The sequence below is a fragment of the Cebus imitator genome, unplaced genomic scaffold, assembly GCF_001604975.1.
Source record: "Cebus imitator isolate Cc_AM_T3 unplaced genomic scaffold, Cebus_imitator-1.0 Scaffold227, whole genome shotgun sequence".
Lineage (NCBI taxonomy): Eukaryota > Metazoa > Chordata > Mammalia > Primates > Cebidae > Cebus > Cebus imitator.
The window spans coordinates 536,416-556,866 of NW_016107542.1; the positions used below are offsets into that span (position 1 = coordinate 536,416).

General features: G+C 39.4%; 1 protein-coding gene across 5 annotated transcripts in view; it reads left to right on the forward strand.

The window, feature by feature from the left end:
* The window catches only part of SMARCA2 (SWI/SNF related, matrix associated, actin dependent regulator of chromatin, subfamily a, member 2), a 180,284-nt gene that overhangs the window by 54,863 nt on the left and 104,970 nt on the right, over window positions 1–20,451 (forward strand). For all 5 annotated transcript variants that reach the window (XM_017496952.2, XM_037727292.1, XM_017496954.2 and 2 more), the window contains exons 10-19: window positions 188–241; window positions 2,972–3,102; window positions 3,321–3,378; window positions 5,766–5,866; window positions 7,270–7,417; window positions 11,170–11,333; window positions 12,688–12,754; window positions 13,425–13,535; window positions 16,128–16,370; window positions 17,829–17,942. In XM_017496952.2, coding sequence (XP_017352441.1) covers window positions 188–241; window positions 2,972–3,102; window positions 3,321–3,378; window positions 5,766–5,866; window positions 7,270–7,417; window positions 11,170–11,333; window positions 12,688–12,754; window positions 13,425–13,535; window positions 16,128–16,370; window positions 17,829–17,942 — 1,191 coding nt within the window. The remainder of the gene's footprint in view (window positions 1–187; window positions 242–2,971; window positions 3,103–3,320; window positions 3,379–5,765; window positions 5,867–7,269; window positions 7,418–11,169; window positions 11,334–12,687; window positions 12,755–13,424; window positions 13,536–16,127; window positions 16,371–17,828; window positions 17,943–20,451) is intronic.

The window sequence follows — 20,451 nt, forward strand, 5'->3', positions numbered from 1 at the left end:
ACAAGTTGCTAATAAAATACATGCTTTGTCTCAGCAAAGAGAAATGAACATAAAAGGCATTAACACTTAAGCTGTTAGTTAATAATGGGTAGCAATGAAATTACGTTACATACCAAAGAGTTTTACCAGGAAGTCCTTTACCCCATCGTCTTGGTTACATTTAACATTTGACATTGTTGTTTTGCAGAAGGCTGAAGAGAATGCAGAGGGTGGGGAGTCCGCCCTGGGACCGGATGGAGAGGTAAGGGATTTTCATCCTTTCCGCTGTGTTCTGCTGAACGGAGTGCATACTATGTTATTCTTACACCACTATTTATTGTAGGTGAAAATAGTAATACATTAGCATAGTAGAAAATTAGAGTAATACAGAAGAGATACAGTGAAAAATAATCTACTTGCATGTCAGACTATCAATCAACTGATATTAAATGTCTTACATACTATTTCAGAATTTTCTGTGCACATATAATCATATATTTACAAATATATAAGGTGCATAAGAATCTTAAATGATTCTATAATTATATTGCCCAGTAAATGATACAGAAACATAAAATATGACCTAGTTTCTTTAGTTTATTATTAATTTGAAATTATAAAAATACACAAACTGCAGAAGTCACATATTTGATTAACTTATTTTGACATTTTTAGTAGGCTTGCAGTATAGTGTCTATATGTATATTCATCAGCCTATTTCTAAAATTCATTTCCTAGTAGTTTCAATATTCTCCTGAATCATGAGGATACAATTATTTATTTATTGGATTTTTTTTCTGAAGAATTTAAGGTTCCCTTCCAGCGATTCACAATGAGGAGGCACACTCCCAGAACAGGATGGGAAGGGAGTTTGTTTCAAATTATCTTCATTTTGTCTCACAAATTCTGATAAACCTACTTGGAGGATTGGAGTGGGTGGGAGGTTGCCACTCCCCATTCTGGTATCACTCTGCACACAGTTATATTGTGAACTCAAATAGCGGAGATGCAGAAAAAAAGACTGAACCACTATTCAATGCAGAATCCTCTTGAACAATAAATGTTACTTAACCACTATAATCCATCACAAGGAAAGAAAGGATCAGGATAAATGTCTGATGTGTAAGAAACTCTGTGGGCTGTTATGAGCAAAGAATACTATATATTAGAGCACTTAGAAACAACTCTAATTTGCAAAATCTTAGCCTTACCTTAGTATGCCTCCCATCGGTCTATAATTAACAAGCTCACAGGGAGAGATTTGCCACGTTAACGTAATAGCGTTCTTATACCTTATTATCTGTTGCGAAAATTAGCTACTGATCTTGGGCTTGTGACATACATCTTTTTTTTTAATCTTAACACATATGTCCTGTTTGTTAAGGCTTGCAAAGTGGACATCTTGCTCTGTTTTGAAGTAATGTTCTTGTTATTATGCTCTGCTGTTCTCATTCAGTGCTTTTGCCAAAGTTCTAATTCCATCTACAGTGATTTCCAATTTTCTTAGAGGCATGACATTAGCACAAAAACAAGCTATATATTATAATGGTTCACGGTAAGAGTATGATTTTTCCAAGGGAAATGATAGCAAATGGTAGATTTCCTTCTTTATCTCTTGAGTATATAGATGACCTTTTACATTAATGAGGAAGAAGTGTCATGTTGGCATGCAAAGTAATGATGTCCAAAACCATTGCTTTAGCACACACAAAAGAAAAAAAACGACAATCTGGAGTAAGCCTTTTTCTTTTTAAGGTTATTTTTGTGGATAATTGCGAATATGTTGTTTCTTATGCTGACAGGGCTTTGTTGAGGGTGTAAGGGAAAAGAACCATTGGGTATATGTTTTTTGTTTTGTTTTGTTTTTGGCCGTTTCCTGTAAGATGTAGAAAATAAACTATAGTGTACTGTAGGTTATCCTGTCTTTCTGCTTAATTCCAATTGAAAGTAATTTAGGAAAAATTTTGGAATTCATGAATTGTCTAAAAATTCCATTTTTATTACTTTTCAGTAGATAGATAACTTGAACCACTCACGATCAGGCACTTCCAAACAAACATTTTACTTAGGGATCTGCTCCTAGAAGTACAGGTCACTTTGTAATCAAGAACATTCATTTGCTGCTGATTATACTCAAGTGTGATTCATGTGTTCCTTGGATATACTAGTCTAGTAATGAACTTTAGCTTAATCTTGGTAAATTTGCCAGATTTCAGAGAAGCAGAGCTTTTTTCTGTATCACACTCATAGTTGCCAGTACAGTAGTTGGGTTAGATACCTGGGGCGTTAGTTTTGGATAAAGAACCCTGGTTCTGCAGAAGTCAAACCAGCCACTTATGAGATGACATGGGTTATAATACTTTTTCTGTTGTTCATTCTCTCTGAAACCATGACTTGGCAATAGTTGTTATCTGGGAAGTATTCGTTGAGGAATTCGGGGTTGTTGGTTACAGATGACCAAAATCAGCTCTGCCTGATTTAAATAAAAAGGGAATGTGTTGATAGGATAGTGGGTAACTCATCAGATCTCCAGGGTTTCGGAGGAACTTGACTCAGGGCTATCCCCAGTATCATGCTCTACAACTGGTCCAGTGAGGACAGGCTGTAGTTGGGAGCAGGAAGAAGCTTGGCATGGGAATTACTGCTTTCCTGGCACTGTTGCCAGTGTGGCCTGTCCTGCACCAGTACACCTGTTGGTTCCTACACCCTTGAACTTCTGCCTCCTAACTCACAGCCTTGGTGATGCATCTGGTTGGTGGAGCTAAGGTTTGTGCCTGTATCTTAGCTGCCAGGGAGGCAGCACTTTCAGTTTCTTTAATGGGAGGTAGGCTCTCACCTCCCACCAAAACTCCTTAGGTAGTGAAATTTCCAAACAAAGAATAAGGTTTTAGATGCTGGGCAGCAAAAATGCTGAGAAACATCCAGCATAGAACAGAACTGGGAAAATGTCTTAACACCAAGCTGTGACATTATTTTTTTCCCTCCTTTCTAGCCCATAGATGAGAGCAGCCAGATGAGCGACCTCCCTGTCAAAGTGACTCACACGGAAACCGGCAAGGTTCTGTTCGGACCAGAAGCACCCAAAGCAAGTCAGCTGGATGCCTGGCTGGAAATGAATCCTGGGTAAGGCATGAAAGCAGCGTTCATGGTGTTCTTTTTGCTTTGTAGATTTTGGTAATCTTGAATAATCTCGAAGGTAAAAGTACACAGCCTTGCTGAGATGGCTGAAGTTGTTATTTGGATTTGTCTTTTACACACAGAATGTGCTATTAAGTCACGTGTGTCTTTATTGTTTTATAATTTAAAAAATTAAGCCTCCTCCTCTTTCTCTTTTTTCTTAGTTATGAAGTTGCCCCTAGATCCGACAGTGAAGAGAGTGATTCTGATTATGAGGAGGAGGTATGTATGTATCTCTGTTTGGGGTTTATTGGTTAGAAAGCTGGCAGAGGAAGAAACTTCTTCCTGAATGTAAGCCCAGGCCTGTGTCGTCCTATCGTTTCTTCCTCCAGGATTGGCCTTTGGGTGACAGCTGGGGCTAAGGATTTACAAATGCTTTGATGGTGTATGCCTAGTGGGACAGTGATCTCTTGGGAGGGCCTGGCTATTGGGGAAACTTGGCACATTCTAAGTTCACTTAGAACCAAGGAGAGAGAACCTGGCATTAACTTGGAGGTGGTGAAGTGGTCTTTTGGGGAGAAATGGAGATGGGTTACTTTGGAAAGGGCCATGCCATACCGCTAAGTGATTCACACTGAGAATTAGCTACCAAAAAATTGTGAAGTTCTTCAGACCTTAGAGTCTGTTTGCAATTCTGAGTCTGGAGACTTGAATGAAAAGGGCAACATGGGCTTGGTGTAATTAGTTTATTGATCCTCTTGATTTCTCTCCAGTTGTGATTCTTGTTTGAATTCCTTGGATATGCTTGTAACCCAAAGAGAACTTCTCAGTCTCCTGGAAGCAATACTTAGTATAATTAGAACCTAAAGTGGAGATCTTGGGTACTTTTAATAGAAATTGAGAAATAATAAATATTTTTTAAATCAACTACATACTAAATGTTTAATAATACCAAATAGAAGGATTAAAAGAAGATTTGATCTCCTTTATGAGAGCATTGTTAATATATAGTCATTAGAGCTGATGTTTTTGAGAGTGCCGTAGGACCAGGTAAAGCAGCCTTACCCGTAATAGCTTACCAGGATCTCAAGACTATGGCTATTTTCCTTCTAATTGTGGACCTGTGTTTTCCAAGTTAGCTTTCCATGAGTACTTAATGCTTTTTTAAAGAGGAAGAATAATAAAAGTTACGTTACAAAAAAGCATAATCATTAAAAAGCAAACGCAGTTGGGTATAGCGACCCATCCATGCCTGTAATCCCGGCATTTTGGGAAGCTGAGGCGGGAGAATTGGTTGAGTCTAGGAGTTCGAGACCAGCCTGGTCAACATGGCGAAAACAGTTTCTACAAAAAATACAAAAATCAGTGGACATGGTGATGCATGCTTGCAATTCCAGCTACTCAGGAGGCTGAGGTAGGCGGATGGCTTGAGCCCTGGGCAGAGGCTGCAGTGAGCTGAGGTGATGCCACTACACTCCAGCCTGTGCAACAGAGTGAGATCCTGTCTTTAAAAAAAAAAAAAAAGCAAACACTTTTTGGGGCATGCTATTTTTCCCCCAGTGACTCTATCACTAAGGTATTTTATTTAAAGGTATCTTGTTTACTTGGATGAGTGGGCTTATATATGACCTATTGGAAGAATCTTCGCTTTGGGTAAGAGAGCCAGAATGGGCAGAGATAAGCTATAGCAGGCTGCCTAGCCAGCAGGTGCCAGCCTGAGGATGACAAGCACAGACAGCCCTTGTCCCTGAGCCCATTGCTTGGGTATACTGCAAGTGAGCCTTAGTGACACATGGAGAGTCATGTCCCCTCTTGGCACTTTATTTCCTGGCCTGGAAAATGAAGGAGTTGTGCCAAGACCTTAGCTGACTCCCTGCTTCTAAATGATCTGCTGTCATAAGGTTTGATTTTTCTTCTTGATAGCATGTCAGTTCATACTATGTCATTTAAGAGTTATGGAGGAGCATGGTTCTCTTTATACCTGCCTTTCAAGGAAATTCTACCATATGATCTGGAAAGATTTAGCCTTCTATACCAGGTTAGTAGTGGACGGAATGAACACTTAGTGATGCTTTCAAATGAGTCAGCTGGATGCAGTACGCAGTTGAGAAGTGGGAGATATTGAAATCCTTTGCCAAGTTATTAAGAGTTTTTAATCTCAGTACTCTGCAATGTTGATGTGAATCAGCCACAGAAAGCAGTGTGCTTACAAGATCCAGGTCCTCATCAGTGGACATGTATGGGGCCATCCACATCCCATGGGCATTTTCAGAGAGAGTGTTTTTGTGAGAAGGAGGATCCTAAGATCTCTTACAATCTGGCTTTGGAGAGAATGCTACTGAGTGAGAGCAGATATGGTCTATAGGACTCTGATAACCAAATAATGATAAATATTTATCTTTCTGGCATGATGTTTACATACTTGTTGGGAGCAAAGGTTCTAGTGGATCCTGAGAAGGTTCCCTTCATTCTCTCATTTGTGATTTCAACAGCAGTGGAATGGGGGTATTGCCTCGCTTAAGCAGATGGTAAATGTACTTCCTCCCTGAATTGTATGATCTTACTTCATTTGTGAAGTTGAATACTAGTTCCTTTTTTTCAGAAAATGTCAGTCATAGAGATTTTCTTATTAAAGTGTAATTTCCTCCCTATCTTTTTTCCTTCTCCAGGATGAGGAAGAAGAGTCCAGTAGGCAGGAAACTGAAGAGAAAATACTTTTGGATCCAAATAGTGAAGAAGTTTCTGAGAAGGATGCTAAGCAGATCATAGAGTGTGTATTGAGTTTTTCCCTGGGAAATGCATTGCCTGAGGATAAGGCTTCGTGAATTTTCTTTTAGGAAATTTTGTTTAAGGAAGGCAGCTGACTTCATGCCCACACTCTGCTTGAAACTGTTTTTAGAGGTCACCACTGAGCTCTGGGTTCCCAGGTTTCGGGGTTTCATGTTGCTCCCCTCCCCTCCCCTACCTTCCCCTACCCTCCCTTCTCCTCCCCTCCTTTCCTGTTCCTTCCCATCCCCACTTCCCTTCCGCTTTCTCTTCCCCTTCCCTTCCCACTTTTTTCACTTCCCTTCCCACTTCCTTCCTTTCCTACTTCCTTCCTCTTCTCTCTCTCCTTAATCGCCTCCTGCAGCTCAGGCTCACTTCTGAGCCTCACATGTGTCGTCTGCACTTCAATCCCAGGTTGAACTAATGAAACTTACCTCCCTAACTGGCTGCTTGGCTGCCTCTCCTGCCTCCCTTAATGACATCAGCACTCTCCCTGCAATCCTAGTGAGAGATGCCATTCCTGTCTTACTCCTGCTGCCACAGCCAAGTTGACCACCAACTCCCGCCCAGCCCTGTACTCTCTCCAACCCTCTGAGTACCCTGGCTCTTTGTCTCATCTATTCCTTTGGTCCCCCCCTCAAGGGTTTACACATTTCTTTGCTTGTATAGCTCTACTATTAAAGGAAAACTGTTGTGACACAATATGCAAAAGAGAAAATTTTAAAAGATGAGGTCTTTTCAGAACCAGAAATAGACATCCTCATATTTCTCCCTTTTATTCCATGGCTGTGTGCCCCACTTTAGGGACCTTCCTTTTACCAGTTTGCCCTGATCCTTCACTGAAGGTATTAAGAACCCCCGTCAAAGGTTCCTCATTGCCTGCAGAATGACAGACTAGCTCATGAACAAGGCACAGAAGACAGAAGCCTACCTTTCCTCCTTCCTACACTTTTAACGTTGGGTCGCCCTCTCCCCCTGCCCTCCCGGGTTTAACCAGTGTTCTGTGAATAGGATTTATCTTTGTATTGAATAGTCTAGAACAGCTTTGTTGGCAAAGTGTTCATCTGTAGGTGTAGGATCCAGGCTCCTATCTGTCTTTTGGGTCAAGGGTATCTGCATTTGAATCCTGGTTTCACTGCCTTTTCTGTGATCCAAACAAATGAAGTAAGCTCTCTAAGTCTCAGGTTCTCCACATGCATAAAACAGGGATGAACATCCTAATGCCTTTTGTACTTGCTTTTTGTGAGGATTACAGATAGTGTATATTAACTGCATGGCAAGCAGTGGTTGATAAATGAAACACACTTATCACGGCTATTTTAGGTTCTCAGTTCATCTTTTGAATCAAGTAAAACAACACATGCTCATGCTTGTCTGTGTGTGATTCTCCACTTTTTCCTTTCCCAGGACAGCTAAGCAAGACGTTGATGATGAATACAGCATGCAGTACAGTGCCAGGGGCTCCCAGTCCTATTACACTGTGGCTCATGCCATCTCGGAGAGGGTGGAGAAACAGTCAGCCCTCCTCATTAACGGGACCCTAAAGCATTACCAGGTAATATCATGGTTTGTGTTTCCTTGGCAAGTCGTAACCATTTACCTGAATTTGGTTGAAGTATGTCATGCACATGTTGACTAAGAGGTTTTGATGACGAAGAGACATTTTAGGCCACATCAGTTGTAATGCTGAGATTCCTGTCATCGTGCCTATAATTCTTCTTTTACAGTACTTCATGTTACCATCTTAACTAGGAAATGCCATACCCATTTTCTCTTTTATACTTTTGGGATGAATTCTAGGTGATCTCTGCAAAATGGAAAACCTAGCCACTTTCTGTTAAACTGGGGAACATCCATGCCTCATCTTGAAGTAGATAAAGTATTTCTTTAAAATTTTTAGGTGTGACTGTGGTTTTATTTGCCATGGATTCAACTCACCTAGGAGAAGCTGTTACATTTATGCCTTTTCTTAAGACACAATAGGCCAGGTGCAGTGGCTCAGCACTTTGGGAGGCTAAGGTGGGTGGATCACTTGAGGTCAAGAGTTCAAGGCCAGCTTGGCCAACATGGTGAAACCCTTTCTCTACTAAAAATACAAAAATTATTCTTTTTTTTCTGGGTGTGGTGGCAGGCGCCTGTAATCCCGGCTATTCCGGAGGCTGAGGCAGGAGAATCGCTTGAGCCTGGGAGGTGGAGGTTGCAGTGAGCCAAGATCACACCACCACGCACTCTAGACTGGGTGACAAAGCGAAACTCCATCTAAAAAAAAAAAAAAAAGATGTGAGCATCTGTGCTTTGATTAAAAATTAGGCCAATGTTTGACCTGACCTGTCTGGATTGAGGCTAATTCCTGTGTTCTACCTTCTACCACCTTGTGATGTTTTCCAAAGTGTGTTCCATGAGACATTTGTTCTATGACTTGTTCCTTAAAAATTAAACAAAGAGGTTTGTGGTCAATAATAATAATGTAACTAAGATTACCATAGAAACTACCGTTCCTAACTTGGATACTTGTGAGCGTGAGTTGAGGGTCTTATTATTGATTATAGGTATAACCCTGGACTGCCCCTCGACAACAGCCAGACAGGTCACCCTGGCAGTGCCCCCTCTTGTTAATTCACATGCCCATCAGCACACTCAGGACTCTGCGGAAATCAACATGTAATCCATAATGCACATCGGCATCCTGCAGTAAAATCACTTATTTGACATTGTTTAACATCGTATTTCCCAAACTTCTTTGACTACCAAGCCCTATTTTTATATCATCAATTAACATCCTGTAAGACTAGCGTCTTCTAGGAAACACTTCGGAAAGTGTGCTTGTTGGCATCAGGTCCTCTCCACTCTTAACTTGATATTGCGTCTGCTGCTCTTGCATAGAGTGCGGAATATAAGGACCGTCAGTACAGTACCGCCTTATGTGTGCTAAAGCGCGAGCAGTTTTTACCTACCATTGCTTTCGTGTCATTAGTGTATCTGTCAACACAGTACAAATGACAAGTAATGCCTTAGTATTGTCATGCAAACAACTTTGACCTTGTGGATCTCCTGCCAAGATCATGGGGACCCCCCGGGAGCCCCCGAGCACACTCTGAGGACCACTGCTCGGGCCTTAGTAAGGCCATGTTTTCTCCAAAGACCATGTCATAGTAGTTTCATCTTATTTGGCCTACCTGACATAGATCTTAGCTCATAGCATGTTCTAATAAACTTTTGTATATCTCTGTATGGGAGATCCATCTTTTGAATTATTTGTACGTAACTTTTAATGCCACATGGATTTTCTCCTGTCATCCAACACCCTTCTAAGTACTCTTTATCACTCCCTTTTCAAACCTAGCTCCTTCTACTTCCATATGTGAATTTTATGCCTCGTGTTTCTGAGCTGCTGTAGATTCCCTGGACCTGCCTCGCACTGCCTCTTTCTGGGTTTATACCTCATGAAGGTCCTTCTTCCTGGAATCTTGACTACCCCTATCTGCCTGATGAGAACTTTCACATTTCTCACAAACCAGTTCAAGTTGTGGCTCAAACCCTTCCCTGATAATTCTGTCCATGAGTAAGCTTTCTATCTTCTTGCTTCTTGACAGGTTTTTGTGTCATTAATATTTATTTAACCTTGACATGGCTGAGGTCTTCCTGCTACTCCCAAAGAGCCACATAAGCTTGGTTCAATATCCAAACTTCCCCCCTGGCCAATTCTGCCAGTTTCCAGCCTGAGAAAGTACAAATTACACCCCACAATTTTTGTGAACTTCTAGTCTCCTTTGCTGCTGGTTTCTGCTTCTGCTTTGTATTGAATTAACACAAATGCAAAATTCAGCCCCTTTCCCACTTTTCACTAAAAAAAAAAATTCACTCCTATGGAGTATCCAACACGTTTCTTGTATTTAGGTGACTTTTCTCATGAGCGTGAGTTGAGGGTCTTATTAGGTCTGGTGGTTTCAGAGTCACATTTGCAGGCTGACAGCTTGTTGTGTCTACTGTTTGTTGTATAATAATTTCCCCTCTTTCCCTCTATCTTTTGCCGATTGTTTTGGAGGTTCTTCTTGTTTCTCTTCTTATCTCTCAGTGTTGCTGTAGTTCTGCAGAAACCTTTAGGATGGCTTTGGAATCTTGCACAGTACGAAGTATCTCAAGTGGCTTATGGGAGTATTGCTTCGAACTAATGTAGTGTCTCCGTAAGAGAAATTCTTGTCAATACAGTTTTATATGTATACATACACATTGGTACTGTCAGCCACTTCTTGGTACATGTGTATATGTGCCTTGTTCATTGTTTTCTCTTTGATTCAAGCTTCTGAAGGGAGGCATGCCTCTTACAGACCTTGGTTTCCATCTGCTGTAGCTCCTTGCATGGCCCCTTGCACAGGATGGTCATTTAATAAATATTGTAAATGAACTAATTACTTGCTTTGTTCTTACATAAAAAATTAACATTTCCCTAAGCATAACATGATTAGCAAGCTAAATTGACTTTAGAAAAAATATATATAATTGATTTTATCATTTAAATCCAGCATCTGTGCTATAATGGTGGAAGGGAATTGTTGGGTGGGGGATGATGGAGGTTTAACAGCTTTGTATTTTCACCCAACCTTACTTTTGTACTTAACATGGGGAATCTCTGGTGCAGTGTTTGTGTACTTCAGAAATCTGTTGAGCATGCTTCCAGCCAATGAGCTTCCAGTGTGCAGCCTTTGGGGAGTACCCACATTGCAAAGTTTCCATGTGCTGCCTGAGAACTTTCTCTCTGCCAGGAAGAGAAACGTCCTCCTGTGGTCCCAGCAGAGTGTCCCTGGCTCCCTTGTCACTCTGCCTTCTCGCTGAGAGGATCTCACGCTGGGGGTAGCCTTTTTATTACCAAAAAGGCTGTTTCTGGTAATCTGTGATCTGTGTGCCAAATCTGCCTTCACACTGGCTTTTTATTCTTGGAGTGGTTGGGTTAGAGTTTGGTTTGGGCTTTTTCATTTATTTTCATTCTAGAATGTCATATACTGTAAAATACTAAGTGTGGATGAACGACAAAGCTGCTTTAAAACTCACCGGTATCCTACAGCCCATCATTTCTAAATCTGATTAACACTCAGCACCTGCCAAGCAGCAGGAATGATTATTTTAAATTCCTTTTTGCATTGGTGCTCATATTTTAAATTCTTTTTGCATTGGTGCTTCCCCCATTTTCCTACTGTGGGAAACCCAATGTATAGGAGGAGTTAAGAAGTCACAGCCTCACTTGAGTTGTATTAGTATTAATTACCTGTGCAGATCTTGGATAATTGAAGCAATTACTCTTCATTTCAGCTCCAGGGCCTGGAATGGATGGTTTCCCTGTATAATAACAATTTGAATGGAATCTTAGCTGATGAAATGGGGCTAGGAAAGACCATACAGACCATTGCACTCATCACTTATCTGATGGAGCACAAAAGACTCAATGGCCCCTATCTCATCATTGTTCCCCTTTCGTAAGTAAAGTCATTTGTTCCACAGTCATTGTTCTGTATGTTGTAGAGTGCCCTATTAGTAGCTTGTGGTTGTTTTTCACTTAAGGCGGAACTGTAGCTTGTAGTAACCTAAATAAGACTACCAAGAGCATGTAACCTGGACTTAGGTTTTAATTTCCCACCCCTCCCCACCCTAGCCTGTTTGATTGACTATTTAAGCACCTGATTGAGTGATTTCATCAGCCATTAGCGTTACAGGTCTACACAGCTTGAACACTGCATGGTGAGTGTTGCTCATCCTCATTCTTTAAAGTGGCTCACAAAAGGGAAAGTGTGTGTGTGTTTGTGTGTGTGTGTGTGTGTGTGTGTAAAGTTTCTTTGATTTTTTTACCTTATTCCATTTCCAAAAGATTATATATTCTTAAATCTTCCTTTTAAAGCAGAATATAAATCAAAATCATAACTATAAATTTTGCATTAAAATAACCTTCGTATGTGCACTGAGGTAATGTTTCAATCAGTTTGCTGCTTCGTAAGGACGAGTCTTTGCTGTTCCCTAGTACATTCCCAGTACCTCACCCACTGGGTGGTTCTTAGAAGGTCTGAAGTGGGCACTACTGAGTAAGGGCATAATGATTCACAAGCTCCCTCCCTGGGAGTTCAGTGTGTCTGCCTGTGTGTGTTAGGTTGTAGCTTTGTTTACACAGGTCTTGTTATAGAGCTCAGTGCTGATAAGAACTTGGACCTTCAGTAAGAAGAAGGATTCTATTAATATTATTGTGTTTTCTTTGAATATTTTTCTGATGAAGACTATTTGCAGCCCTTTTGTATGAGTTATCTGTATCTATAATATTTAGGCATCTTTTGCATTTAATCTATGTTTTGAATGGTCTGAATCATATATGCAGTGACTCTTTGGGGGCTTTAAATAAAAGTCATTCAGCATTTCTTCCCCTGTTCCCTCTTGACATATTTATTTAATATTTTCATGTGATTTTGTAATTTCTTCTTCCTGACTCAACTTTTTTCTGAACTTATGTGGCTGTTTATAAAGATTCCCAAAATCATTCTGGCAATTGCTCTTTTTCAATATCATATTAACATATAGTTTTTTGCTGTCTATATTTATGTATTCTTTAGTTTTTTTCTTACAAGATTTTTTTTTATGAACCACAAACAAACTTGTTGTGTTTTGTGACAGCTTATTTTGAACTTACCTCTTATTTCCACAACTTTAAAATAAATATGTTGTTGAGATACATTATATTCTGTAGCACCTTTCAAGGTGAGGCCTGAAAATGAATAACATCTTTTTAACCATTGATTTTTATACAAATGTCTTTTTTCTGTATTTTTTTTTGTTGTTGTTCCATAGGACTCTATCTAACTGGACATATGAATTTGACAAATGGGCTCCTTCTGTGGTGAAAATTTCTTACAAGGTTTGGAATGCTGTATTTATATATAAATGTGGAAAAGCAAAAAATAGACCCTATTTCCTTCATTCCATATGCACATCTGTGAACTGTATTTGGTTGTAAAGTTTTGTCATGTACATCATGTACTAAACCGTGAGAGTTAATCATCCCAAGAAGATTACTGTAATAAACCATAATTACTTTCAGATAGTGAAATCCAGAAGAAAATTGTTAATTATCATATTGCAAGGTTTCTGATGAGAGTAATACAAATGACAAATATCGCACATTGTGTGTGCTGCTGACTGGCTCGCCGTGGGCTGCTACTGTGCCTTGTGTTCCTGCAAAGTCAGGCGGTTACCCGGGTGCCCGGGCTGCCTGCTCCACCTTCCCAGTAGAAGTGGAGCCTTTTAGCAGAGCAGCGGGTTCTCTACCACCACAAAGTCACTGTCATTTCCATTTCTCTTTGCCCTCCCTCTGTCTTTGGTGGGGAAACCTTTCTAAAAAAGACCTGAAAAGGGTCAAGATGTGTGCAATTTACCCAAGACTTCCTAGTGTATAATAGATCAGTCTATGAGAATGTGTGTCTGTGCATTATTCAGTCACATGTCTGGTATCATTAAGCTATGAATAGTGAGAAAAAACGCACATATACGTCCATTGGATCATGCATATATTTTTTTCTTTCCTTTAGGGTACTCCTGCCATGCGTCGCTCCCTTGTCCCCCAGCTACGGAGTGGCAAATTCAATGTCCTCTTGACTACTTATGAGTACATTATAAAAGACAAGCACATTCTTGCAAAGGTATGTTTTAAAAAAATGATTTTGTCTCTGATATGGACCATCACACTGAAATGTGAAGTATTGCCTACATCAGTAGTATAATTAGATCCTTAGGTGGCTTGTCCCTTTCTTTATTTTTTATTTTTTCAGAATTTCATATATTTTGGTCATGGATTTGATTTCATGCATGCTGTGTGTGTGTGTGTGTGTGTGTGTGTGTGTATGATTGATCCTGGGGCGGCTCTTACCTATTCTCTCCTAGTTCATGAGTTTACATCTCTTAAAAAAATTCACCTGGTTCCTTCTGCAACTCTTTTTCTCTCCAACAGCTTTGAACATGCTCGGGAAAGAAAGAATTGTTTTTGTTGCCCTGAGATATTGTCAGTAACTTCATTCCTCTTGTGCCTTTGTCTCTCCAAAGATGAGCCAGGCACCTCCCCATGTGGTCTCTACCATATGAACATTTATCCAAGCCGCGGCTTTTGTGGTAGCATTGTTTCAGGTTTTTCCTGGTGAAATAATAGACTATCATTGTTGGAATTTCTCAAGGCTGTTCCTGTGACTATTTATTTGGAGCTGAGAAAGAGGTGTTTCTGTGACTAATATGTCTCCTAATTTGAATGTCCTCAGTTGTCCTTTAGCCACAAAGTAGTAGTTTTCCCCCTCATTTATATCATCTTGTCTTCTAATACATTCGTGTAGAATGATGGAAAGTACCGTCTTTCATGGAACAAATAATGAAAACTCAATTTTTTTCTCCAGTAAATTTTTTTTACCCCATGGTGTTTTGAAAGCACTCTAATCTGAAACTAAGGTATGTCCAAAATTGAACAGAATCTCTATTTCTGGGGTCTATTCTTTCTCTGCATTAAACTCTTGCTCTGGGAACTGAGAGTTCCCTTCATGGCATCATAGGAAATAACAAAAAGGAAATGTGTTCCCAGGGGAGGTTTAATAATTGAGATGGCACTGGCAACAATGCTGTGTTCCACCTCCTCACACTCAGAGATGAATTTGGCAGTGTCAAAAATGATGTGTTTTCAATATTACTATGGGAATGTGTTTGTACAATTGAGATCCTTTTAAAAAAATTCATTTTGTGTCTTCTGCATATGTATTTCAAGATTCATTGGAGATGCCTGATAACGAGATGCATTGCTTTTATTTGTTACTGGAGAAATGGAGCTATAGAAAGGGGTAGTAATTTTTTCTAAGTGGAAGACCTAATTAGTAGTAGACCCAATAGCAAAATCAAAGGCCTCTGATTCCTTATTATTTCATAAGCTAAATTAGGCAGGAAAGTAGATTTAGAATATTTATTTAAATATGTTTTTGTCTGCTTGCCTCTTTTCATGCTATTGGTAAGTTTGAGGCAGTTGATTGTACAGCTTTAATTATCCTTAAACACTTTTCTTAAAGGTGATGGAGGAAGGAAAAAAAATTGGGGTAGTTTTTTTTTTTTTTTTTTTAAACCCAGACTGACTGATGATTTTATTCCTTTTCCCCTGGCGTGTCTGGTGCTTCTAATGAGGAAGGCAAGGACTGTATAGAATACTTTCCTCATCTCGCTTCTCTCTCTAGGAGCTTTGCAGCGGGATCTGGGGACATCTGAGCACCAGATGTTTTTCTTGGCCATTGCCACTGTTTTGTAGAGAATGAATAGGCTTAGTGGAACATTCCTCATTGTTCTCACCTTAAAAAACTAACTCTTAAGAGGACTGAAGGGTAAGTTATGAGAGAGGAAGGGAACTGTGTAGGCAGGAAGGAGGACTGGGCCATGTAAGCTTTCTAGATGTTTTAAGCGATAATCACGTTGGGGAAGTTTGCTGTATTTAATTCTGCAGTTTTGGCATAAATAGAGGAATTATATTTTCGTATTGCCTTTTCTGCCAGTGAGTAGATCCTTTTATTTTAGATAAAACAGGGGTCCTAGATCTAACAGGTAAGGAATGTACATGCATTGAGGGAGTTTGGTTGTCAGAACTAATTTTTGAAAAGCTATAGATACAGATTTTATGTGAAATAGTCCAACTTTTAAATGTTAGCAACCAGTCCAAACAAAACAAAACAGACTTCTGAGCCAGGCCCTAAAGCTAATAACCAGCCAGGCTAATAGAAAAGAAGGCATGGAGCCAAGAATATTTCAGTTATAGAACCTGCTAGGGCCATCTTGGAAAAATCGGTCATTAACTTCTGCTTCAAGTAGGTACCCATATTCTGCGCCTGTGGTGAGCAGAGGTAGCATGACCATGAAATGTGGGATAGCTGTCATGATAGAGTATTAATAGAAGGGGCGTTGGATGAGGAGATGCAGGATCCATATGTAGGAACAACCATATCATCCAGGACCCAAATTTCCTTCTTTGTAAAATGTTGATTTGGAATTACATGGTCTGTAAGGAACATTGTTGCTTTAACATTCTGTTATTACAGAATGTCTTATGTGGCCTATCAGGCATGGGACATTGTTGAGATTCTCTTATCTTAAAGATAATCACAGCATATCATATACCAAGGAGGGGTTCTTTGGTTTTCCACACTACCACTTGCCTGTTGGAAATAGTTATATTTTCCCTTACTTATCACATGTCCGTCCTTTCTCTTGTGTTACAGATTCGGTGGAAATACATGATAGTGGATGAAGGCCACCGAATGAAGAATCACCACTGCAAGCTGACTCAGGTCTTGAACACTCACTACGTGGCCCCTAGAAGGATCCTCTTGACTGGGACCCCGCTGCAGAATAAACTCCCTGAACTCTGGGCCCTCCTCAACTTCCTCCTCCCCACAATTTTTAAGAGCTGCAGCACATTCGAACAATGGTTCAATGCTCCATTTGCCATGACTGGTGAAAGGGTACTGGTCTGACTTTTGTTTTTTCCACTCTTTTCCACTACATGACAGTGAAATGAAATGAAAGGCCCTAAAGCTGAGAACATTACAGCCACAAAACACCTGCAGGGTGGTTTACAGTGTTGTGTAGTTTCTGAAACCCGTCAATGGGTGGACATGGTCTTCTGACAGGGTTATTTTCCCCTCCTGAGAAAATGGGTCTAGTGGTACCAGGGGCATCTAACTCCTTTGTCTTTTGCCAGCATGTTTACCAGGCTTCCAGAAAAGGGTCCTGACCGGTGGAATGCTTAACTGCAGTGGGCCACAGGGAGGGATGAACATGGAGATATTTTGCTGAATTAATTTAAGCAGACCAAATTAACCAACTAAATACAAGCTTTAAAACGAATCTTTCCTTGTTATAAGCTTGGAAGTTCCCTTTAAAATATTTCCACATAAAGAGTTTGTGCGTAAAACAGAACTAGTTTTCACTAATTTGCTGCAGACCTTTTTTCTATTTCTTTTTTTTAGGTTTTAGTGTGAGTTTCAGTTTTGTGTGTAAATAAAAAGTCTTCCTGGAGTAGCCATTTGTTTTCAAATTTCTTACCCTTCCTTCCACTGTCTTAAGAGCTCATTTACGAAAGGAAGACATGGGCCATTGCAAGAAAAGAAATGGGCACATGGCATTTTCATAGAGGTTCCTCATTCATAGGAATCAAAAGGCACTAAAAATGCTTTAGCAAAATTTTGGTTTGAATTGTTTGGCCCTTTAATTTTGAGGCACATGGGCCCCTGTCAATAGTTAACTCACTGGCTTGCCCATTTGTAGGAAGCAGACTCAATCAACTCTGCCCCCTAGAGGTTAGTAGGAGAAGGTGAAAGAGAAAGCTGGGAAATCTATAAAAAGGACTAAAGTTGAACTAGATAGGGCTGAGAAAAGGAAAGGAGTGAAGTTAGAGGGACTTACAGGCTAACCAGCATAAACTGGATCGACTCTGCTTTTGATCCTCTTCTTTATATGCTCAAACCTCTGTTCCTTTAGTATTTTTCTGTGTCTGAAACAACCAAGATGAAGGGCCTAACTTAAGGCTGCCCCTTTAAATCAGAAACATGTCAATTTATTACCCCTCTTCTCTCATTCCGTCACAATCTTCAGTCAGCCTTCATTGTCAGTCATACCACATACAATGGGCTGTTGGCACTACTGATATAAAACTGGTAGCTTCTGGGCTCTTTTCCATAGAGCTCAGCATTAAGACAAAGACACCTATTTAGAGGTCATTTTATTACTGCTTGGTAGGCAGGTGGAAAGGTAATTCAGAGGTGGGTATGACAGACATAAACCTGGATTTAATGCACATAAAATTTCAATCATGTATTGAAACACATAAATGTAACATAAAGCTTTATGGTATGAAATGTCCTTTTTTTTTTTCCATCCTTTTCTTAAAAAAATGAAATTTATATAAGCCTCTCTTATAGGTGGACTTAAATGAAGAAGAAACTATATTGATCATCAGACGTCTGCATAAGGTGTTAAGACCATTTTTACTAAGGAGACTAAAGAAAGAAGTTGAATCCCAGCTTCCAGAAAAAGTATGTGGCACAATCAAAAGTTGTGAGGTTTTTTTTCTCCAGCAAATATATTTGAAGTACCTGCTTCTGAAATTTTGTTTCTTAAACAGCAGGCTCATATTGTAGTTATAAGTGTCTTGAAAATATCTTAAAGTGCTTTTCTGTTTGTTAGAGCTAGAGAGGGAAGGGAAATTTTAGCATTTTCAGCCTGTTTTACAAAAACTTTCGAGCTGATGTTATAAAATTATCGAATTCATTGAGTCTCATTTACGTTTTAAGTTTAGATTTTTTTTTTTAAGTTACTGACCTCATTGAGTTCACTGTTGCAGGCACTGTAGAATTGTTCTGCTTATAAGTGAAAGGAAGATTTGACTTTGGGACTTGTATCATCATTGAAGGGCGTGGTAAACATTTGCAGGTTTTCTAGAAATTTATTTAACATTTGATACTTGTGACGTCACCATTCTGACAGTAAGTGAAAACATAGAGTTCCTACAAATTACAGACACATCATCTAATTATTCAGGGTCATTGGTTTTGTTCTGTGCCATAAAAATTAAGTTCCTGTGAACATTTTAAGCCAGTGTTTTTCAGACTGACTGTTGGAAACTTAGTTTGCAGTACTTTAGAACCCCTTTTGAGCCCTTAGCTCCATATTTTGGGGTTGGATTTGAGTATTAGTTTAATATGTTTCTGATCATGTTTTGGAACCATGCATATTTAAATTCTAAGTTTCATCCTCTTAAAGATAGTTTAACACTGTATACTATTTGTTGCATGAGATATTTTGCTTTGAGTTTTTTCTTTAGAAGAGCCAATTCTGAAATGTCTTATTTTTGCATGATTGTGGTTTTTCTGGGTAATGACTCTATTTTTGGACAGATTTGTTCATCCTGTTCATTTGTAAGTGGGAGTTGTCAAGATGGTGTACAAAGTTGATCACTTTGTTAAGAGAGAATTTTATTCCCTAATCCTTTATGCATTGACAGTCAGGAAAAAATTAAAAATAAAAATGATTTTTATGCCATGCATATCTCAGTGAAAGTGTAAGTATTTAAGTATTTCATTCTGCTGGTGAATGCATCTTGGATATAGAATGTTGTTGATATTCCCTCTGATTTCCCATGGTCTTGGCCTCTGGGTAGCACATTTTCTGTTCATGATGGAGTTTAGTTACTGAGTAGATTAACTGGTGAATGGGCATAGTGGCCATGTGGCTGCCTTGAATTACTTCCTAGCATACAGTTACAGTGATTCTGCAAGTGATAGAGATGAAATGTTAAATATTACAATTTTTTTTTCTTTAGAAGAGGTATAAAAAATGAAGCCCTTCATTTATTCGTTCCATAAAACTTCTTGATCTTGTTCATTTCTAAGACTGGCTAATATAGATTTTTAAAAATATAAGTTGAAAGTGTATTTTAAGAAAATCCACTAGATAAAAATTGAAATTTTTGCAGCATTAGGATTATGAGGTGATTAATTATATCACAAAGGAATTCTTTGCTTTGCAAAAATATTCATTTTTTGGTTCTTTCTACAAGAGAAGTTCCGGAGTATACTTGAAGGATGATAAACTTAAAAAAAATGTATTTACCCTCAAATTCTCAAGAGTATGTCTTCTGCCTAAAATATACATGTACTCATTAACACCAACAGTATAATACTCGAGGTACGTAAAATACTTAGTGTTTGGTATTATCTATGGATACCTTTAGAAGTATCTATACCTTTAAAGGCAGCCATGTTATGTTTTCCTGGAGGAACTTGGTGAAGTGGAAATTATGGGCTCTGCCTGTTAGACTAGGCATGGGTTCTACCACAATCTCCATCTCTGACTATATGAGAACTTGGGCAAGTCATCCAATCCAAATTGGCCTTATGTTCTCATCAGTGAACTGGAAGATAAATGACATCTGCCTTACGTGGTGAGGATTAAAGGGATGTAGAGCTCCTAATACCATGCCAGGCATGTAGTAGGCACCCAACCAATGGCAGCTGCTTCTATCATATTCCTTATTTCCTACTCAGGTTACTGTCTCCATTATTAATGGGAGTTCCATTTTCCTATTCTTCAAGCTTTCTCACTGTTCTCTTGTCTTTGCTGTACCTCCTGTAGCCCTCCCACATTTCTGTCCCCACAAACTTTTCAAGGGGTTTGTGTGTGTATGTGGTTGTTGTTGATGCAGCTGGACTGATGTTCATTTTCTACTTTTTCAGCCTTGTTAGCATTTTTTTTTTAACCTGGGGAATTTCATTGTCATCTTAGGGGGTAAAGGAAGTTTCCTCTGCCACCACTGCTTACTTACAGCCACAAACAACATCTATGTCTTACTTAACCTGAATAAAGAATTCAGAAAGAAACTATGGCAGATGGAGGAAAACGCTAAATACTTTCATAGCAGTAATTCTCAAATGTTTTTATGAAAAAAGAACCATATAGGAAAGAGGCTTTTATTTTTATTTTTTAAAATTTATGGGCCGGGTGCGGTGGCTCACGCCTGTAATCCCAGCACTTTGGGAGGCCGAG